This window comes from Pleurodeles waltl, chromosome 2_1, assembly GCF_031143425.1.
Source record: "Pleurodeles waltl isolate 20211129_DDA chromosome 2_1, aPleWal1.hap1.20221129, whole genome shotgun sequence".
NCBI classification, from domain to species: domain Eukaryota; kingdom Metazoa; phylum Chordata; class Amphibia; order Caudata; family Salamandridae; genus Pleurodeles; species Pleurodeles waltl.
This window is the reverse complement of record NC_090438.1, coordinates 620,031,580-620,051,079: the sequence shown is the minus strand read 5'-3', so window position 1 is coordinate 620,051,079 and position 19,500 is coordinate 620,031,580. Positions and strand designations below refer to the sequence as shown.

The window sequence follows — 19,500 nt, the reverse complement described above, 5'->3', positions numbered from 1 at the left end:
TCAATTTTGATTACAGTGAGCCTGATGAGAACACCTGGTCTAAGCAAGATTATGGCTCTGCAAGCAAAGCCAGACTATGTAGTACAAAACATTTCCTTAAAGCATTTTTTAAAACGGGAACCCTCCCCTCCCATGATATGAGTCTCTTATAGCAGTGCAATTTGAACACCCCATCACCTAAGATACTGCTGAACCGCATGTCTGTTACGTGTGGAGCCCATACCATGGACATTCTACCAGATTATGCTAAGTTTAGACATGTCAGTATCCTAAGTGGGGAGAGTGTGGGCTCTGTAGCGGATCATAAGCCACATCATCACAGTTATACAAAACTGTAAAAAAAAAAAATCCTACCGTGGACATTATGATCACCTAAACAGTGAAAAAAAAAAAAAGCCCATGGCTGAAAAGGTCCTGCATGTTACCAGCATGCATCATGTTTGCTAGGCAAGGGGGGTAGCCAGGCTGTCTTCAGTTTCCACAGTGTGTAAGCAGTCTGCAGTTCTACTCTCTCTGGGTCAGTTGGGACGACCTGTTACTACAATCTGATGAATACAGATTACTTCACCTGAGGTTCTTGTTGTGATATAAGCTCCTCTGCTGTTTCCCTTGTCAGCTCCTTCAGGGTTGCTGAGACCATGCTTTGACATCGGCTATGCCATCGTCTGAACAGTAAACAAGGGGTGAATGCAGTCTGCCCACAATGTAACCTCCAACCTCAAGTCTGGGTTTGTCCCTCCTTTGCCTGTTCTGGGGTAGATGCCCCTTTGAATCCAGCACCACCATGTTTGCGTGCCCAGTGCTTCTGGCGATGCGATGTTTGTGCCTCATGTTGTCGGCATGGCAGTGAAGGGAAAGCGGATGTCTCAACCCAGTCCCAGGCATCCATGGGCTTGGTAAAGCAGTAACTTTTAATTCAAACCATGGCCTTCAGTTTAACTTGAAAAAGGAGGGAATAGTGGAGGTCAGCCTGCCTCAATCTGCACGTCACCCCCAAAAAGGGAGCCCTGCGGCACTGCACTGATATAATCCGGGAAGAGGAATACTGGCATTTTTGTAACGGAATGGCTTTGCTGTTCTAGCTGAGAACCTGTGCACACCACTTGACCAGCAGCAATGTCAGCCCCTGCTGCACTCTACACCCAGTAATATATGTTGTAAGACCCGAATTACCCCACGTAGCAGAGGGGGACAGGCAGTCCCAGTGCTGCACTGGCAAATACTCAAGTGTGGTCACTATAGGCCCTGGGGAAAAAATGGGTGGTAGGCCACACCCACTTTCAGTCTGCACTCCTTCGTGAAGCCCGCAGTGGGGTTGTTGGTCGAAGTTCAGGCCCACTGGGTCGCCGGGATTCTCAGTAACTGTTATCAACCAAAGTCTGTTCACTGATGTGTGGTGCAAGCTCCTATGCTACGGCAATTCAATGTAAGATGCTATCTAAGGTCGCCTATGCCCTGAACTCCCCCGGTATCAGGCCTTTCTGTGGCCAAGAGTTTTGTGGTGGCGGGTGGGTCGCAAAAGGGAAGCGGCCTGCTTGGGCAGTTAGCATGACACCAGCACACTCTGATCCCCAAACATTCCAATTCCTGCTTGGGGGTCAACAGCGGATTTGTCAATAATCTCCCACAACTAGTCTGCTTTACCAGCAGAAAAAAGATGTGGAGGGGTATATGGTGGAGAGGTAAGCCAGTGTATAATACCATTGAAAAATGATCATATAAGCTATTTTACAGTGGGATAAGCTTTCTTAAGTTTTAGGTATGTCTCGCCAAAGGGGTTCCAATTGCTTAGACAAAATGCCATCTGCAGTGGTAGTCTGCCTGAAAGTTTGAAATGTGTGGGTTTGAAGAGGTGTAGAGTGTTGAATGGTCCGGTATGTATTGGAGATTAGTCCTTTAGACCCGTCATATGCGCTCACTAATTTTTCAAGTCAGTATAGGATATGGTAGCCCCAGAATAATTGGAGGGGTGCAATGCCCAATGATGCAGCTGGCAGTACTGTAGCCTTGTTGTTTCAGGGAGAGAGTAATAAGCCTTACACTGTTCAAATGACTTAATGGAGGCTCCCACAAAGAGGTCTGTTAATTTCCTAAACTCCTCTGCCTCCAAGCTAGTAAATAATGGAGGCAGTAGCACAAGAGTGAAATCCGGGTTGCGTGCAATTGGAGTGTTAGAGGAGGGGAAGGTAGTAAGCCCTCACCTGATTCCCAATCTGTCTCATATGTCAAGTGCCGTCCTAATGGGGGGTAGCTATGTAGGTGCTGAACAATGAAACGTGCTTGGGTAGCCAGCCTAGAACCAAGAGGGGCTAGCAGTCCACTGACAGATCCATGTGGAACCAGTGTTGCGGCCAACTGGCCTGCGTCCAAGGTGGCAGTGTGGGAGTTAGGTTAATACCCCAATATCTTATTGTGTTACGAGCCCATTGGATCTACTAGGGCTTGCATATCAGGGAGGTCCTTGGGTATAGTTAAATTGAGCAGTATTCCATGTAGGGGCGTGTGCACGGATCCAGCCCCCCTCCATATATGCAAGACTCCATGTTCTCATAATTTACTCAATGAAGGGTTGGCCACTAATTAAACCGGGTCCTTAGTTGAGTGAAACAAGTCCAGTGCAGAGTTTCTTAGCAACATAAAAAACTCCAGTTGTCTGCACATAGGATTCATTCTGCAATCTCATTTTGCACTTATCAGATACCATCAGTGACAGATGATTAGCCCTATAATAAAAACACATTTTAGGAGACGCAGGCCTTCAGCCTCTGTGTGAGCCTACAGTTTAGTCCTCCGGGTCCTAGGTTTAGTTGACCCCTAATACGAATTGTTTTATCATTCTTTCAACACTCGTCAATAAAGATTTAGCAATTGTAAGCCACAGCATACCATGGACATAACTGAACCTTGATGAAAAGGTAATTTTTATAATCCTTCCATGAGTTATTCTTTCCGGGGGGAGGGGGGCGGTCTTGATTTCTCTTTGCCATGTTCTAGCAACAGGGCATCAAAAACTCAACCTAGACCTTTTCTGCCAGAGCGTCCATGTAATGTTAGGTAATAGGACGTTTGAGTATTGCAGATTTAGAATTTCAGAGGGCTCACACAATAAGGCTCTGTAATGTACCCTGGCAGTCAGACTCACCGAAGAACAAAATAGCCATCTGACATGACATCATCATGTCGGAAATATTTTACAGATTGCCCGAAAAAGTGAGGCCTATTAATATAGGATGGACATAATATGTATATCTCCACGGACTTTCAAATTGGTTAACTTCTACTGTAACCTGGCAATATCTGTACCCCAATCAGGCGGTTGACCATAGACATGATATATTTCATCTATACTTTTATTAGTGTTATCTACATGTTGATGAATAAAAATCAGTTCTAATATGAAATATTTTACATTGGGTGCCATGTCTAGTAGAGTAGTGTTAAAGGTTGAGATCTTCATATATAATTAACTTCCTTAAGAATCGTGGCAAGTGTGTCTGTTTCTGCCCTTGAAAACACTAGACCACCTTCAGCCATATTTCCAACACCTGTATTGACGTATGAAAGTTTACGGTTAGCCTCTAATCTGACATGTATATTTTGCTCCACAACAAGTTAAACTCTGATTTAACTTAAAAAGAGAACAAATAAAAACATTTAAAATGATATGACGCAAACACATGTTCACCAATAAATGAAAATTAACACACAGTCTCAGCATCAGTTGCTGCGAGTACAGTTATCAATGATATTGGAGGATTACCCACAGTCCAACCGTCATGATCTCTGGAGGTGGGGGCATGAGGGGTGGTTAAAAACCCATTGCACTCAAAGATGTATCTAAAAATATGAAAGTAAAATATGTTTGGAGACCGCCCGCCTCAGACCAGAATTCCAGCCCCTTGGACTCTAATGGTCCTTCTCACTCACCCGTGGGAAAGACTGGAAGATCTGCCCTCATTATACCTCCAGGGAACACAAAGATTACGGAACGCCAAAGGTGTTGCAAAACAAGCATTGGCAAAATCAATAGATCTCACATATGCAGGGGTGGAACCTCCGTTAGGTCGGAGGAGCATCGCCCCCGCCAGCAGCGGCAGCTGACAAACCTCTACAATACAGCAATAATGAACTATGTTTATTATTGTTGTATTGTAGAAGGGGTGGGGCCACGGGCCCTGACGAGCACAGAGGGGGAATACTCAGTACTCCCCCTCAGTACGTATGTATGTTAGCCGGCCGTCTCAGGCTGGGCAAACATACATGCGCACTAAGCTCTGTCCAATCCAGCAATGCAGTGCTGGGTTGGAGAGAACAGGCAGACTCTCACAGTCTGCCTAGGAGCACCCTGGCTTGGCACTCCCCCAAATCTGAACACTTGTGTGATGGTAACATTTAGATTGGCCGCAGGGCAGGCTGGGAGCCTGTGCCTGTTGCCAAGGAAAGAGGCGATGCTTGGTGGTGGTGATGGCGGCAGCGCATTCAGGTAAGTTTTTTTTCTTCAATTATTAATTTTTCTTCACCCCCGCACCAGCCGCCCCCGCCACGCACTGCTCCTGCACATATGTAAACTATATTGATTTAGAAGGAGTGGAGTGGCATTGTGTTGCATGGCACTGTGTGGAGTGGAGTGTAGAGGAGTGAAATTTTATTAAGTGGACTTATGTTATGTTGCAATAAGTATAGTGCACTGACTGAAGTGGAGTGCCTTGGCTTGGGGGAAGTGTCATTTTGTGGCCTGGAGTGTAGTGTATTGTCATTTAGTGGACTGGCATGGTTTGAAGTAGCATTGTGCAACATGTAAAAGAGTAGCATTATGTGGATTAGAGTAGTGTGGTACATTGCGGGATGGAGTGGCACTGTGTGGCTTGGAGTGTACTGGAGTGGCATTAAGTAGTGTGGAGTTGCACTTAGAGGAGTATAGTACGGTGCCATTGTGTAGAACAGGGGGCCTTTAAACTGGGAGGTGTGTTCCCCTAGGGGGGCCTCAAATGATCCCAGGGAGGTGAGGCACCAGGCTATGGCCAAGAGAAGCATTATGGTGAGAACCGTGCTGTGTCTTAAGCTGAAGAAAATGAGCAGTACATGCCTGACCAGAATAGTATGGTTGGCATCATGTATTTGATTGCATTTATTATAACAGTAACACAAGTTATCTGCAATATTTAAAAAAGTTTAAACATTGCACATTTAATAGAATAATTGTGAAAAATTTGGTGTGGGTGTGTGTGTCTGTGTGGGTGTATGTGTCTGTGTGGGCCTGGGGTTAAAAAGTTTGAAGATCAGTGGTGTAGGGTGGAGTGGCTTAGTGCTGGTGGAGTGGAGTTGGTATTGTGTGGTGTGGTATTAAGAGCGGTGTAATTGTGTGGTGTAGGGTGGCATTGTGTGGCTTGGAGTATAGTGGCATGGAGTGTAGTCATTATGTGGTGTGAGGTGTGAAGTGGTGAAGCACTGAGTATAGTATAGTGAAGTGGCACTGTGTGGCTTGCAGTTGCATTGAGTGGAGTGGAGCCATACTGGAACCCACAGATATACATGGACTTATGAGAAAAAGAGGAATAGCAATATTCCGGCCATAGACACAGAGGAGTACACCAAGTACAAAAGAGGACTACATGTTGGAATTTGAATAAGACACTATTAAGTCAATGCAGTAGCAGTAGGACAACAATAAAAGGGCAAAATAAAATGCAAAGAGTGCAAAAGAAACACACAGACCCACCAGCCAAGACATAACCGACAACAAGCATCGAGTAACAGTGGACTAGCAAGAACAGCTAAGGTCACACAACCAAGGGCAAAAAGAGGCCTACCTCTCTATGTGAAGAAAGTTACATAAACACAAACCAGGCTTGGCTACTATTGAGTCTCCAACAAGGTAAGTGCAAGAAATGCATCCCTGCAAGAGTGAGCTACACACTAATGAAATATACTATCATGAGGTGTGAATAAACTGTCATAGAGCATGAGCATTGATACATTAAGACAACAGCTCAGCTATATAAGTAAAGATAGATGCAAATGAAGCACCTTGCAGCTGATGCACGTCTCAAAGGAATAAGTCTGTGTTGATTGCGGTAGATAGGATTGAGGTATATCCGGGTAGGCTGCAGTAGAGTGGACTGAGATACACTGGAATGGGGTAAATTGGGGAATAGTGGATTGGGGTATACTGGAGTAGATTGGAGTGGAGTAGTTTGAAGTGGGTTAGATTATAGTGGAATAGTGTAGGTTGGAGTGGAGAAGAATAGGGTATAGTGGAGTAGATTCAGGTGAAGTAGATTGTAGTGGAGTATACTGCACTAGACTGTAATGCCGTAGATTGGGGTGGAGTGGGTTAGATTGCAGTGGTGTGTGGTACATTTTTAGTGGGATTGATTGGAGTGAAGTGGGGTAGATTGGGGTTAAATACAGAGTGGTAAAGGGGATTCGAGTGGAGTGGGCTAAACTGTAGTGGAGTACAGTGGGGTGGATTGGACTGAAGTAGAGTGGGGGTAGGTTAACATGGAGTGTGATACACTGGAGCAGAGTAGATTGGGTAATTTAGAGTATGGTAGATTGAAATGGAAGGTTTGAGTGGAGTGGCATAGATTGTAGTGCAGTGGAGTGGGGTAGATTGGGTTGTATTGAATTGGAGTGGAGTGGGGTAGAATGGAGTATAGCGGTGTGGAGTGGAGTGGCGAGCCGTGTCATAGAAAGTCTTACAGTGGACTGTCTTGGAGTGGAGTAGCACGGTATGAAGTGAGGCTTGCATGGAGTAGAAGGGCATAGAGTGGAGCAGAGTGTTGCAGAGTGAAGTGATGTAGAGTGTTGTAGGGAGGAGTAGTGTAAAGTGGAGTGGTGTGGTGTTGCCCTACGTAGGAAGCTTATGCCCAGATGTTTATCCTGTGGTCACTGTGCCACTGAATTCAAGCTAGCCTGGCCCATAGGTGGTGATACCCTAAAAACGGTCCCAGAATGCTTGTTTATGGTCCAGGGAGGATCTGGCCTGGCATTTCAGGCTGGACTGTTCCTTGAGCAGTAGGGTAAAAACTGCTTTGCATTTGGCAGGTTCCAAACTGGGGTGATATGGTGGGCAAAAGAAATGTTGTAATGGGATGCTGCCCGAGCAATTTCCATGGGCCAGGATTAATTCAAGCATTCCATCCATCACCTTGTCGTTTTTGCGTCCGGTCCAACAGCAAGCAATGAATAGGCTACAAACCCCAAAAGGTATGCTGTATATATTGCAGAGGCAGTAAATGCACTGTGGGTAGTGCAGACCTAAGAATGGAGAGGAGGTGACCCCTAAGACATCAGACGTATGTACACTCCTAAATCCCATACATTCTTCCAGGCACCTGTGGAATTCAGCTTCCCAGAGTCCCAATAAAAACATAAAAAGAAAATGTAACGGGATATGTATAGTCTAACACACTAGCTTTGGTCCAGGGGTCCCCCTGGGACCCCACCAGGGCTTAAAGGTATTTTGTTTTTAAATATCTGCAAAATCTGCGGCTGGATCTGTAGATTTTGCAGAGGTTTTAAAAAATGGTCTCCCAAGTTTCACAGTTATTTTGCCCCAGGGTTGGCCAGGTCCTCAGGGCATTATGGCTTAAAAATAGGATGGGGGCACACAGGATCCCCCCTACTAGTGCTTTTAGAAGCCCCAGAGACCACCACCTCCCCAGGGCTAAGCTTAGTAACTATGCAAGGGCTGCGCCTAGCCCCCACACCGTGGAGACCACCACTTCCGCAGGGCTAAAAGTAAAATAATATGATAGAGGTTAAATATAACTTGTGCACTCGCCGTGCGCTGATAATTAACCCATATATTACAGCACTCATTACATCTGTTATAACAAAATTGATGTGTGGCCATAACATTTGTAGGAAAATGTTCGATGACATAACTGCATGGCGGGGCGGAGGTTCTAGTTACTGTAGCACGGCTGGGTGCGTCGCGCTGACTGTGGACTGTACGGCCTAATGGGGGAACAAAACCTCGTTGCAGCAAGCTGTACAGTTAACTAGTGCGCCAATACCGCGCAGGCCGGGCACCTCTTTATTTTATAACCTCCGCCCCGGACAACGTATGGTGTCACAGAGCAGGCAACAATGTAGGGGAGAGCCCGGGTGATTGTCTACTTCCCCCACATGTTTTAGTGAACTACTACAAAAACATTCACCCTCGAACAAGGCATATGAATAACAATAACAACCACAGATACAAAAGAAAAGAGAGAGAAAGGAAAAGAAGATAACAGCAGGAGTTATTGGCTGTACATGCACACCAGTCACTTTTCTTTTAAACACATGAAGTCTCTTAAGACTTTGGCTGGGTTCAGGGTTGGGCAGCAGGTCGTACCTTTCACTTCTCCCGCTCTGTTTCAGCCCTCGTGCGGGTCCCCGATATGGGGAACAGGACCTTTCGAGATCTCTGCTGGGACCTCCATCACTTCCTGGTCAGCATTCATCTGGAGAACTTGGCTGTGAAACCTAGCCTCCTTCAAGCTCTTCGCCACTCTCCTCCAGCGGGTCAGCTCCTGAATCGCCATCCCGAGGCTCCACCCTCAAGAACCAAGACACATTCCGGGTCACCTGACGCCCCACTTTTGTGGCAGCAGCGATGGTCCCAGCGTTCTTCTCGACTATCTAGATGTCAGGTTCAAAAGGGGTACGGAACTTCCAACCTGGGTGGCGATCCTTCAGAATGACGGATTCCCCCACTTTTAGGTCAGAATGTTTCGCCCTTCTCCTCTTGCTGGCCTAGACATTGGTCTGTTTTCGCTTCTCCTGCGTCTTGAGTATATCCAATTCAGTAGGTTTCCACTGCTCATCAGCGTATCTGCAGTCCTGTGGTGGCGAAAGAAACATCAACGCTGCCGGGGCACACCCCGTCGTGCTATGGGGTGTCTGCCGGTATGCCCTCAGGAACGCATGCAGGCATATCTTGGCGTTCTCTTGTTGACTTACTCCAGTTCGTAAAGCAGGGTTCAAGGTCCACATGAAGTGCTCAACATCCCCGTTTGCCTGGGGATATTGAGGGGTAATTCACCAGTGTGATATGGCGAACAAAACCTGAAACTCCTGGCCGTGAAATGGAGGACCATTGTCCATTGTTATGTCCTCCAGCAGACCCAGGAGAGCGAAAACCTTCTCCAAGACAGGATGGACATGCTCAAATGCCGTGGACGTAACCAGTTCCACCATCGGGAACCGGGCGCACAAGTCAGTCATGACAGCCGTCAGCCATCCATCAGGAAAACTACCAAAATCCAGGCTTACCCGGGGCCATGGTCGAGTGCTGGGAGGTTTGGTCATCACTGGAGCAAGGACGGGATCTCGAGCGGTGATCGCACAGGGATCACCTGTTGGTATCAGGTCATCTACCATGGCGTTCATCCTGGGGAACCACACCTTCTCACGCAAACAGTCTTCGCTATCCCCTGATGACCCTGGTAAGCTAATTCTACAACTCTAAGGTGTAGACTGCGGGGTATTACTAAGCGCTGGCCCTGGAGAGGAAGACCTTCTGGACTCACAGAGAGCTCCAGCCCTCACATTCCAAATCCATTGCATCGTCTTGCGCTCCTCAGAGTCAAAATCGTACTTCTTGTCAAGGAAACATTTCCATGACCGATTGGCTCAGCCGATGACTGCATCTCGGATTGAGGCATCAATGATCTCCGTCACCATCAGCGCTGTGGGACATGCTAGGTTCACAATCATGTTTACGAAACTCTCTGTCCATCCATCCTCCTCCTCTTCTTCTACCTGCGAGCGTGGCCGCAACGGATGGCGTGATAAGTAATCTGCAGGATTGTTGACTACAGGCCAGTAGACAATGTAAAACCGGTAGGGCTGGAGGAGCACCGCCCACCTTTCAATTCTTGGCGGGGCAATTCGGGCCGTGCCCGCAAAGAGGGATACCAGTGGTTTGTGGTTGGTAACCATCATAAATTTGTGCCCTCAAAAATACAAGTTGAAATGCTGACAGGCCCGTCGTATGGCCAGCGCTTCCAGCTCAATTTGCGCATACCGGGCATCCGTTGCCGAGAGGGCCATGTTGGCATAGGCCACTGGCGTCCACTGCTGTTGGCTCTGTCCTGCAGCAATACGGCTCCGAGCCCAATGGGGCTGTAGTCCACCATGACTTCCGTTTTCTTGTGCGGGTGGAAGTATGCCATGACCACAGAGCCCAACAGTGAACTTTTGACTGCTTGGAACGCCTTGTCCACTTCTATGCCCCACTCCCACGGGGTGTTGGCCTTCGTGAGCTGTCGAAGAGGTTCGGAAAGTGTGGCCAGATTGGGGATGAACCTCCCATAGTACGTTGCCATACCGAGGAAGCTCCTGACTTCAGTGACGTTGCGAGGTAAGGCTGCTCCTTGGATGGCCTCTACTTTCTTGGGGTCAACCTTCAGAAGTACCCTTGAAAAGATGTAACCAAAAAAATTCAATGGAGTTGTGGTACAAGGCGCATTTCTTCCGGTGCAACGTTAGTCCTGCTTCTGCTAACCTCTGGAGAGTGGCTCTCAGCTGTTTTTGATGTTCCTCTAACGTGTTGGAGAAAATTAAGATGTCGATTAATGACGCCGGTCAAACCGGACAGTGTCTCCCGTATGGCATTGTGGAAGATATGCACGGCCGAAGAGCCCCCAAAGCTAAGGCACTTGTAACGTCGCAGCACCACCTGGTTTGAGAATGTGGTGACGTTACGGCTTTCTGGGGTTAGCTCCCGCTGATGGTATCCCGAGTATAGGTCCAACTTAGAGAACCACTGGGCCCTGTTAAGATCCACAACAATATCATCCATGGTGGGTGTGATGTGGCATTCTCAATTTATGGCAATGTTGGGAAGGCGCATGTCCACACACAGGCGAATGGTGTCAGGCTGCTTAGGCTTTGGGGCGATGACGAGTGGCGACACCCAGGGTGTCGGGCCGGTCACCTTCTCTATGACCCCCACTCCTCAATTGTCTGTAGTTCACTCTCCACCTGGGGTCGTAAGTGGAAAGTCACCCGCCGGTGCTTTAGGGCAATGGGTCGTACTGCAGGATCAACATGTAACTGGAACTACTTTCCTTTCAGTTTTCCTAGCCCCTGAAACAACTCCGGGAAATGGGCCAGCACCGCCTCAGCCAGGGAGTCGTGGACTTGCCAGGCGAAAAACACTAGCTCCAGGTCTTCCACCGTGTGGCATCGGAGAAGAGTTCCTTTCTTGCCTTCCAACACATGGCATTTGGCATGTGTCGAACGGCGCTCACTACCAACAGTAACCTCTATCGCCCCTCGCCGGGGTAAAGGGTCCACGCCCCTATGGGCATATATCTTGGTCCAGCATGGTGTGAGCTCTGGTGGGGGAGATATTTTGCTGTATTGTTCCACATCCATAACGTTTACTGACGCCCCAGTGTCTATGAGCACTGTCGTGCCATTTACCGTTATGGTACACATGGGTGGTGGTCTCCACCTCTGGTCCAACCTGTCAGCAAACGAAACAACAAATATCTCCTTATCTTCATCATCCTCGTAGGGTTTGTTGACTGGGTATGCGTCAACCGCCACCATCCCAGTGCCATCGTCTGGAGTAACTTGCTTTATTGCCGCCTTCCGGGCCAACATGGTCACGGATCTGGGCCATCTCCCTCTGAAAACTTTGGCAAAATCGTTGGGCTTATCACATTTGGAGAAGTTATTTCCCTTGGCAGGGCATATTCCTGGTATCCTGTGCTCTAGACCACAGCTACCGTACCTCTTTTCCTCCAGTCTCGGTGGTCGAGCCACATGCAGCTGATTGTAGCATCCTTGGACGGCGTCAACCCGTTCTTCCTTTACTGGGCCCAATTTGGCCTGGCCTGGTGCCGGAGCAGATCGCGCTAAGGCAGCATCCATGTCCTCTGCGACTATTGGACAGATTGTGTGACCTTGCAAGGATAAGTATTTCATCCAGCGATATGCCTGTATAACATCACGTTTGGGGAGGCACCGACAGCCGTACAAGCTCAAACATACAGGCAGCAGCGGTATTCCTGAGCACCCTCTGACATCAGGACCTAGGAGTACCCACACAAGTGAGGTACCATTTTTATCGGGAGACTTTGGGGAAATGCACAGGTTTGGTAGGTTTCCCTAGGTGCCGGCTGAGCTTGAAGACAAAATCCACAGCTAGGCACTTTGCTAAAAACAGCTCTGTTTGCTTTAGGAAAATGTGAAGTGTCCACGTTGTGTTTTGGGGCATTTCCTGTTGCAGGTGCTAGGCCTACTCACACAAGTGAAGTACCATTTTTATCAGGACACTTGGGGGAACGCTGGGTGCAAGGAAATTTGTGCCTCCTCTCAGATTACAGAACTTTCTGTCACTGAAATGAGAGGAAAATGTTTTTTTGGGGACAAATTGTGAGGTTTGCAAAGGATTCTGGGTAAAGGAACTTGGTGAGTGCCCCACAAGCCAACCCATTCTGTAATCCCATAGGTGTCTAATTTTAAGAAATGTCCTGGTTTGCTAGGTTTTCTTAGGTGCTGAATGAGCTAGGGGCCCAAATCCACAAGTAGGCACTTTGCAAAAAACACGTCAAATTTCAATGTAAAAATGTGATGTGTCCATGTTACGTTTCCTGTCGCAGGCACTTGGCCTACCCACGCAAGTGAGGTACCATTTTTATCAGGAGACTTGTGGGAAAACAGAATAGAAGAACAAGTGTTATTGGCCTTTGTCTTATTCAACATTTTTTCTTTCCAAATGTAAGACAGTGTGTAAAAAAGACATCTATTTGAGAAATGACCTGTAATTCACATGCTAGTATGGGACCCCGGAATTCAGAGATGTGCAAATAACCACTGCTTCTCAACACCTTATCTTGTGGCCATTTTGGAAATACAAAGGTTTTCTTGAATCCTATCTTTCAATCTTTATATTTCAGCAAATGAATTGATATACGACCGGAATAGAATGAAAACCCATTGCAAGGTGCAGCTCATTTATTGGCTCTGGGTACCTAGGGTTATTGATGAACCGACAAGCCCAATATATCCCCGCAACCAGAAGAGTCCAGCAGACGTAACAGTATATTGCTTTAAAAAATCTAACCGCAGAAAAAAGTTACAGAGTAAAACGTGGAGAAAAACAGTTGGGTTTTTTTTACGTCAATTTTATTATTTTTTATTTATGTTGTTATTTCAGTAGGAAAACACTGTAGGATCTACACAAATGACCCCTTGGTGAATTATAAATTTTGTCTACATTAAAATGGGGTATGTCCCAGTAAAATGCCAAAATTGGGTTGAAAAACTGCGTTTTCTGATTCAAGTCTGCCCGTTCCTGAAAGCTGGGAAGATGGTTATTTTAGCTCCGCGAACCCTTTGTTGATGCCATTTTCAAGGAAAAAACACGAGCCCTCATCTTCAGCCCTTTTTTCCCTTGTTTGAAAAAACGAAATTTTTGCTGCATTTTGGCAAATTTCTTTGTCTCCTTCAGGGGAACCCACAAAGTCTGGGTACCTGTAGAATCCCTGAAATGTGGGGAAAAAAGGACTAACATTTGGCTTGCGTAGCTTATATAGACAAAAAGTTATGAGGGCCTAAAAGCGAAGATCCCCAAATAGACACAAAAATCCCTGGCACCTGAGAAGGAAAAGGCCTGGCAGCGAAGGGGTTAAACATTGGCAGCGACGGGGTTAAACACCTCGTTTGAATTAGGAAGACCTTCTGGAGCCATGTTGCCCTGTTCCTAAGGGTCATTCTTCTAATGGCAAAGACTCACTTCCTCGCTATGGCGTCGTAACAAATCTTATTTCCGTTTCCGGTGGGATCCTGGGCGATTTACCGCGAGCTGCTCTTTTTCCATCTTCGATTCGGTGTTCGGCTTTGGTGCGTGCTGCTGGCCCATCTTGCCGCGATGCAGAGGCAGAACTTCCGCCCGCTCACCCCTCCCTGCTCAGTTGGAGGTGGCGGAGGCGGGCCTGGTGGTTTTCGCAGCCCTCCGATGCCCCCTCCCAGTGGTGGGCAACAGCAGACATGCTCTGCTATGCCTCCCCCATCGCGGGGCTTCGGAAGCCCCCACACGCCGCCTTACGGGCAGCGGCCTCGCATGTACGGGGGCGGGCAATCTCCTCGAGGAGGTGCGGGCGGCAGTTCTGGAGGCTACCACGGTGGCAGGTTTGGGAGCCCGTCCCCGGGTCAGTCTCCTCCCAGCAGGCCCAGCCCGCGCTACCACACGCCTCCTTACGGCAAGTCTCCAGGCGGTCCACAGCAGCATTACTACCAGCAGCACCGTAGCGGCGGGGGTTATTCCCCAGGCCAGCAGAGGAGCTTTCAGGTACGGACCATAAAAGCTCCACAGGGACACACCGGGGTGACCGCGTCTGTCTGGAACATTTTTCCCCCGAGATCTCTGTATTCACCCTGGCTGAATATGTCGTGGGCTCTCCCAGGCACCGCCACACGAAGACATCCATTCCCCCTCCATTCTGGGAGTTGCTCTCTCACTCTTACTAGAAAATCTTCATGGCATATTTAACACCCATTGGAGTTTTTTTAGATGAGGAGGTCTCGGAAACCGTGCCTTGCCTTGTCTGTTCTTAATCGATCCTATTTCATTTTCCCTGGTTAGAGGCTTGTTACCAGAGTGAGAATTATCTTCTTGGTTTGTTGATCAGTTTGCTCCACGTGAAGTTAAGTAGAGAGCTGCTTTTCGGCCTTCGTCGATTATCTTTGTTTTTACGCCTTATGCATATTTTACAAATATATATATATTTTTTTTATCGTAATGAGGATTCTTAACCCTGTTGCAAATCACTCATTGAGATAAAGTTATTACGTTTCCCCTCTTCCAGGTCCCCCCGGAACTGGAGGAGGTAGTGTTGAGTGTATAGGTACTCCATTTCAAAGTTTGGTTGCCTGTAATTAGAGTTCTGCGTTCATTGTTTGCCTTTTTTTAGAATGTGAAAACTGCGAGTTGATCTTCCGCCACCAAAGCGCGCACGCTTGATGACTGATGGTCTGAAGTGAAAAGCCTGAGTTTTGTAGATGATGCAGCAAGTTTAGAATTTGATGTGAGCTGGTGCTGAGGTTCTGAGCAGATTAATAATATAAACAACTTGTAGTTATTTTTCGGTGTTAATATAGGGGTCATTTGGCTGTGTTTTCCTATAGCATGTCTAAGACTACAGCAGCGTAAATAGCAGCCTTGTAGTGAATATATGACCTTTAGCAATATTTACTCTCTCAAAATAGATAGCACAAGAGCTCGAACAGTAGTTTGGAAGTTAGAATTGATTGGTATCTCCTGACGTAGTATTCGAACATTTAGGGTTTGCGTACAGCTTTTGTGTGTGTCTGGATTCTTGCTGAATGTTAACCCTTCACCAAGTACAGAACGTCCCCATATAACACAACTCCTTCCATCTGGTTTATTCTTTCCTGAGAAGTAATCCCATGTAGTGCTTGGGTGCCCAGTTTCAGAATTTGCTATCCTTTCAACTTCCCCTCATTCTGTTTAGATGTTTTTTTTTCCTGCTGTAAACGATACAGTGACATTTAAGTAGAAGGGCCCATTGAACTTTAAAACATACATTCAAAAACATTTACTTTTGTCCTTTCACATTTTATTATGCTTGCAGGCTTCTCCAGAACAATTTATAAAGTGAACATTTTTGTAGAGGTGTGTTATTAGTGGGGAAAAGTCATTTTCCATGTTTTTATGCTCTTCTACTGTGCTATTTGGTTCCTTCTAAGTACATTTTAAAGAGTCAAAACACCCCACAGAAGAGGCTACATTTGTACGTTGGAAGTTGCTGTCATTCATTCAGTATCCAAAAATAAAATGAGCCGTAGGCATTGTTCCAAAGGTTTGGGTAACATAAATTGTTAGCTTAGCAGTTTTTTTTTCCGCACATGCTTTTTTTAGGATGGCAGTGAGTTTCCAAAAGCATTTTGTTGAAATTAAAACGCTACTCTTAAGCTTTATTGAGAAAGCAATGCGACTGACCTTCTCAACCTTCCTTAACTTTAAAAGGTGATCCTGTCCTTTTACTAAATAGTTTCTTTTGCCAGTGATGTTCTTCACGTGATAGATTCACTTTCAAATGTGCCATTTTTATTTAAAGAAATGATACTGATTGGTGACCACTGTGCTGCCACGTTGCTATTGGCTCGTAAATCTGAAGACGTTTAGGCGCTACTATGCTTGATATGGTTCCCCCCTTTAGACATTATTTTATAGTACTTACATTGAGCTTCATACTGTGTTGGTGTTGTGAAGCACAGGTGGCACTATACACCATAGAAAAGTGCTTTATTGCCTTATAAAGACTGATCGAGGTTGGCCATCAGTGCAGAGACCGTACAATCTTTAATTGTCCTACGTTTCACGTACTGACTTTTTTTTTTTAAGGATGCCAACCTTTTTGAGCTGGAGTTCACTCCTAACTCATCACATTTTCCTGAAGGTAGAGGATCACCAGTTGTTGGAGTCCTACTTGGGCAGTGGCTCACAGTTTAGCTGGATTAGCACACTTAGCTTCTCCAGATAATCCCAATACTTTCTCGGATCCCAGAGACCGTTCTTTTTTCCATTTTTGTGTGCATATATATATATATATATATATATATATATATATGTATATGTATATGTGTGTGTGTGTGTATATATATAATCAAAAGAGGGACAGGGAGGTTGATGGTCCAGTGTGCAATCTCAATTTACTAATTATACAAAAAGGTGTACACTGTTCCAAGGGAGAGTTAATCTACGGGAACCTTCAAGTTCAGTAGCAAGAGCCCTCACACATCATAACGGATGTCATGCTTCATCATCAGGGTGCTCCTCATCAGCCCGGCGCTGCCATGACCATGGCAGTCGCCACCAAAAAGATCTCTGGGAAAGAGCCCCCTAACGGGGAGCCCGTCCGACATTGCAGCGCCGGTCTGACGAGGAGCACCCCGATGATGAAGCATGACATCCATTAGGATGTGTGGGGGCTCTTGCTCCTGAACTTGAAGGTTCCCGTAGATTAACTCTCCATTGGAAAAGTGTACACCTTTTTGTATTATATAATATCCCTCAATATCATCAGGAGGCATACTCCTGCCCTTCTAATAAAAGGTTCACGTTTTCTGGGAGGAAATTTTTGAAGGGAACAATATTTCAGGGTAAAAAAAACAAAAAAACGTGCCTGGTGGCATTAGTAAAATGCTAGTGCTAGTTCCTTATCCAAAATGTTTCTACATTTGTGGTAATATCATGATTCCTGGATGTTGTGATTACTATGATTGTGATGTTACAGCAAATGTAAGACGTCGTCTTGAGACATAATCTCATGTTGCCACTCATAGTGCACATCACAGGTCTTAATATCCACTTACTTGCTCATAAAAAGTTTTTATTTATTTTTTCTTTTTATTAATAATAAAAAAAAAAGCCCCTATCCCCTTATAAACATCTAAAACGCATGTAAAATTTAGTGTCCAGGCGCTTTATCTGAAGTTCTTGTCCTTTCCCAATTTTATATATTTTTTTGCCCTTTTGGGGGAAACTTGTTATACGCGTTTCTAAAATCTTTACTATCGTTCTTATGGTACCTTACTACTTTCAGAGACGGGTACTCTTTATTGGTGCTGGGCTACTCTTTGGATAAAAATGTTAATTAACCATCAATTGAATATTGCTTCATGATCTTTTCTCCAAAGGGATCCCCTCGGACATCTACACCATTTGGTACGACGCATGGCAGAGAGAAAAGAGTGTCTAATGATGTGGAAAACTATTACAGACCATCAATGCTTGAGGACCCTTGGGCTAACCTAGCACCAGTTTCTATTAAAGACATAAACCAGCAGTACAGCAATGAGCAAACGACATACACTGGCAAAAAAGGGAGGTATTTCAGCTAACTTTTCCAAAGGCCAAATAAACACATTTGCTGGGTAGCTAATGAAACTACATAATGAACAATAATGAGGAACGTGGTTGCTCATGTTTTTATTTGGAAAGTCATGCAAAAGTTTTATTGGACTTAATTTTATTATTTTTGTTTTATTGCACCGTGTTGTCCAGTTCCTGCGAGGAGCAATGAACTGTGGTCAGAAATATCATTTTTCTGGAAGTGCCTGCAAGCTCTGGAGAACACACTGTTCTCTGATCACCAGCAACTTTTTTTTGACTGCAGACCGCTCTCCAACAAATATATCCTGTTTGTAAAATAGGCTAAAAAGCCTAGTTTTACGTTTCAATTCATTCATTTTGATATTTTTTTAATGTTTTTAAGAGACTTTAAAGGGAGTACAATTTGAGTTAGTAATTCCTTGTTTTCTAATGTATAAGGATGTTCATTTTAGTGAATATCATTTTTTAATTTAATGTTTTTGTAGAATTCGCCATTTAGACCTTGGTGTAAATATCATGTATATGTATGATAGGACATAGCAGTCTTAACAATTTTTTTTGTTACACTTTTCGTAGCAAATGATTGGCACACCAGCTTGAGAGAGAAGCGCATTGTTTGGAGGAATGTGCATTTACTAAACCAGCTTTTTAAAATACTCAATTTCTGTATTCGTAATTGTAAGTTTGATTATTTTTTTTTAGATTGAAATGCAGGTTAGAAACCAAATTAATCAGCAGACACTCATCCATTACAGAAAAATGAGTTTGGAACATAGACCTAATTTAACGAGAAGAATGTTTGTACAAATGTTTCCAAAGTGAAAAAAAAATGAAGGGTGAAGGTATTAAAAATCATCCAAACCTCTTTCGTGTGAGAATTCATGTGGTGCAGTGATTATTGTGTGATATTTTATGGTCAGCTGCTGGTCCCACCCAGCCTGTCTCACACATGTTCATTTTTATTAACTGCCTTTTGTTGCAGGTTTTTTTTATTTTTTTTTATTTTTTTATAATGGGCGCATGGGGGCTGCAGATGTGGGGTGGTCGAAGAAAAATCCAGAGCCATGAACACATTGCACTTCTTGGAGGATTTTCTAACTATTTTACACCTGGGAATGTGAAGTATATCAAGGGCCAATGTGATTGTGTGGCTGTTGCATGTGTTTTTTTGTGTGTGTATAAATGGGTTGTTTGCCACATAATCTAGCATCTGATGCATAATCTGCAGATTTTAAGAACAATGTTTCTAGTTCAAAAGTTACTAAAACGCAGTGATACATGTTACAGCAGTGTAAATCCCTTTGCAGAGGTTGACTGGTCACCTTTCTGTTGCTTATTGCTGTATTTGAGTGTTGAACTGGTACCAGTGAGGTACAACCAATACCCAGACAGTGTAGCGGGTAAAAATGACAACATAATGATGTAATACTACCACAATGATTCATATTATGCTACGTGTTTTTCCTTTCCTTACTCAATAATTTGGCCTTGCCCTGAGGCATAATTCCAGTGGTCCGGAGTACACACTGATTCGACAGTGACTAGTGGCAGAACTTCATTTTGATTATCTAATTTGAGTTCAGCAGTCAGTTGTACAAGGTTGATATCCTCACTTGGAATATGGACAGAAATATCAA

General features: G+C 45.2%; 1 protein-coding gene across 1 annotated transcript; it reads left to right on the top strand.

Annotated features, from left to right (window-relative positions):
• Positions 1-13,770: 13,770 nt before the first annotated feature.
• MPLKIP (M-phase specific PLK1 interacting protein) lies at positions 13,771-18,728 on the top strand. The gene is made up of 2 exons (XM_069215893.1): positions 13,771-14,296; positions 17,668-18,728. Exons 1-2 carry the CDS (start codon positions 13,877-13,879, stop codon positions 17,869-17,871), a joined length of 624 nt encoding a protein of 207 aa, XP_069071994.1. The 5' UTR covers positions 13,771-13,876; the 3' UTR covers positions 17,872-18,728.
• The last annotated feature ends 772 nt before the right edge of the window (positions 18,729-19,500 follow it).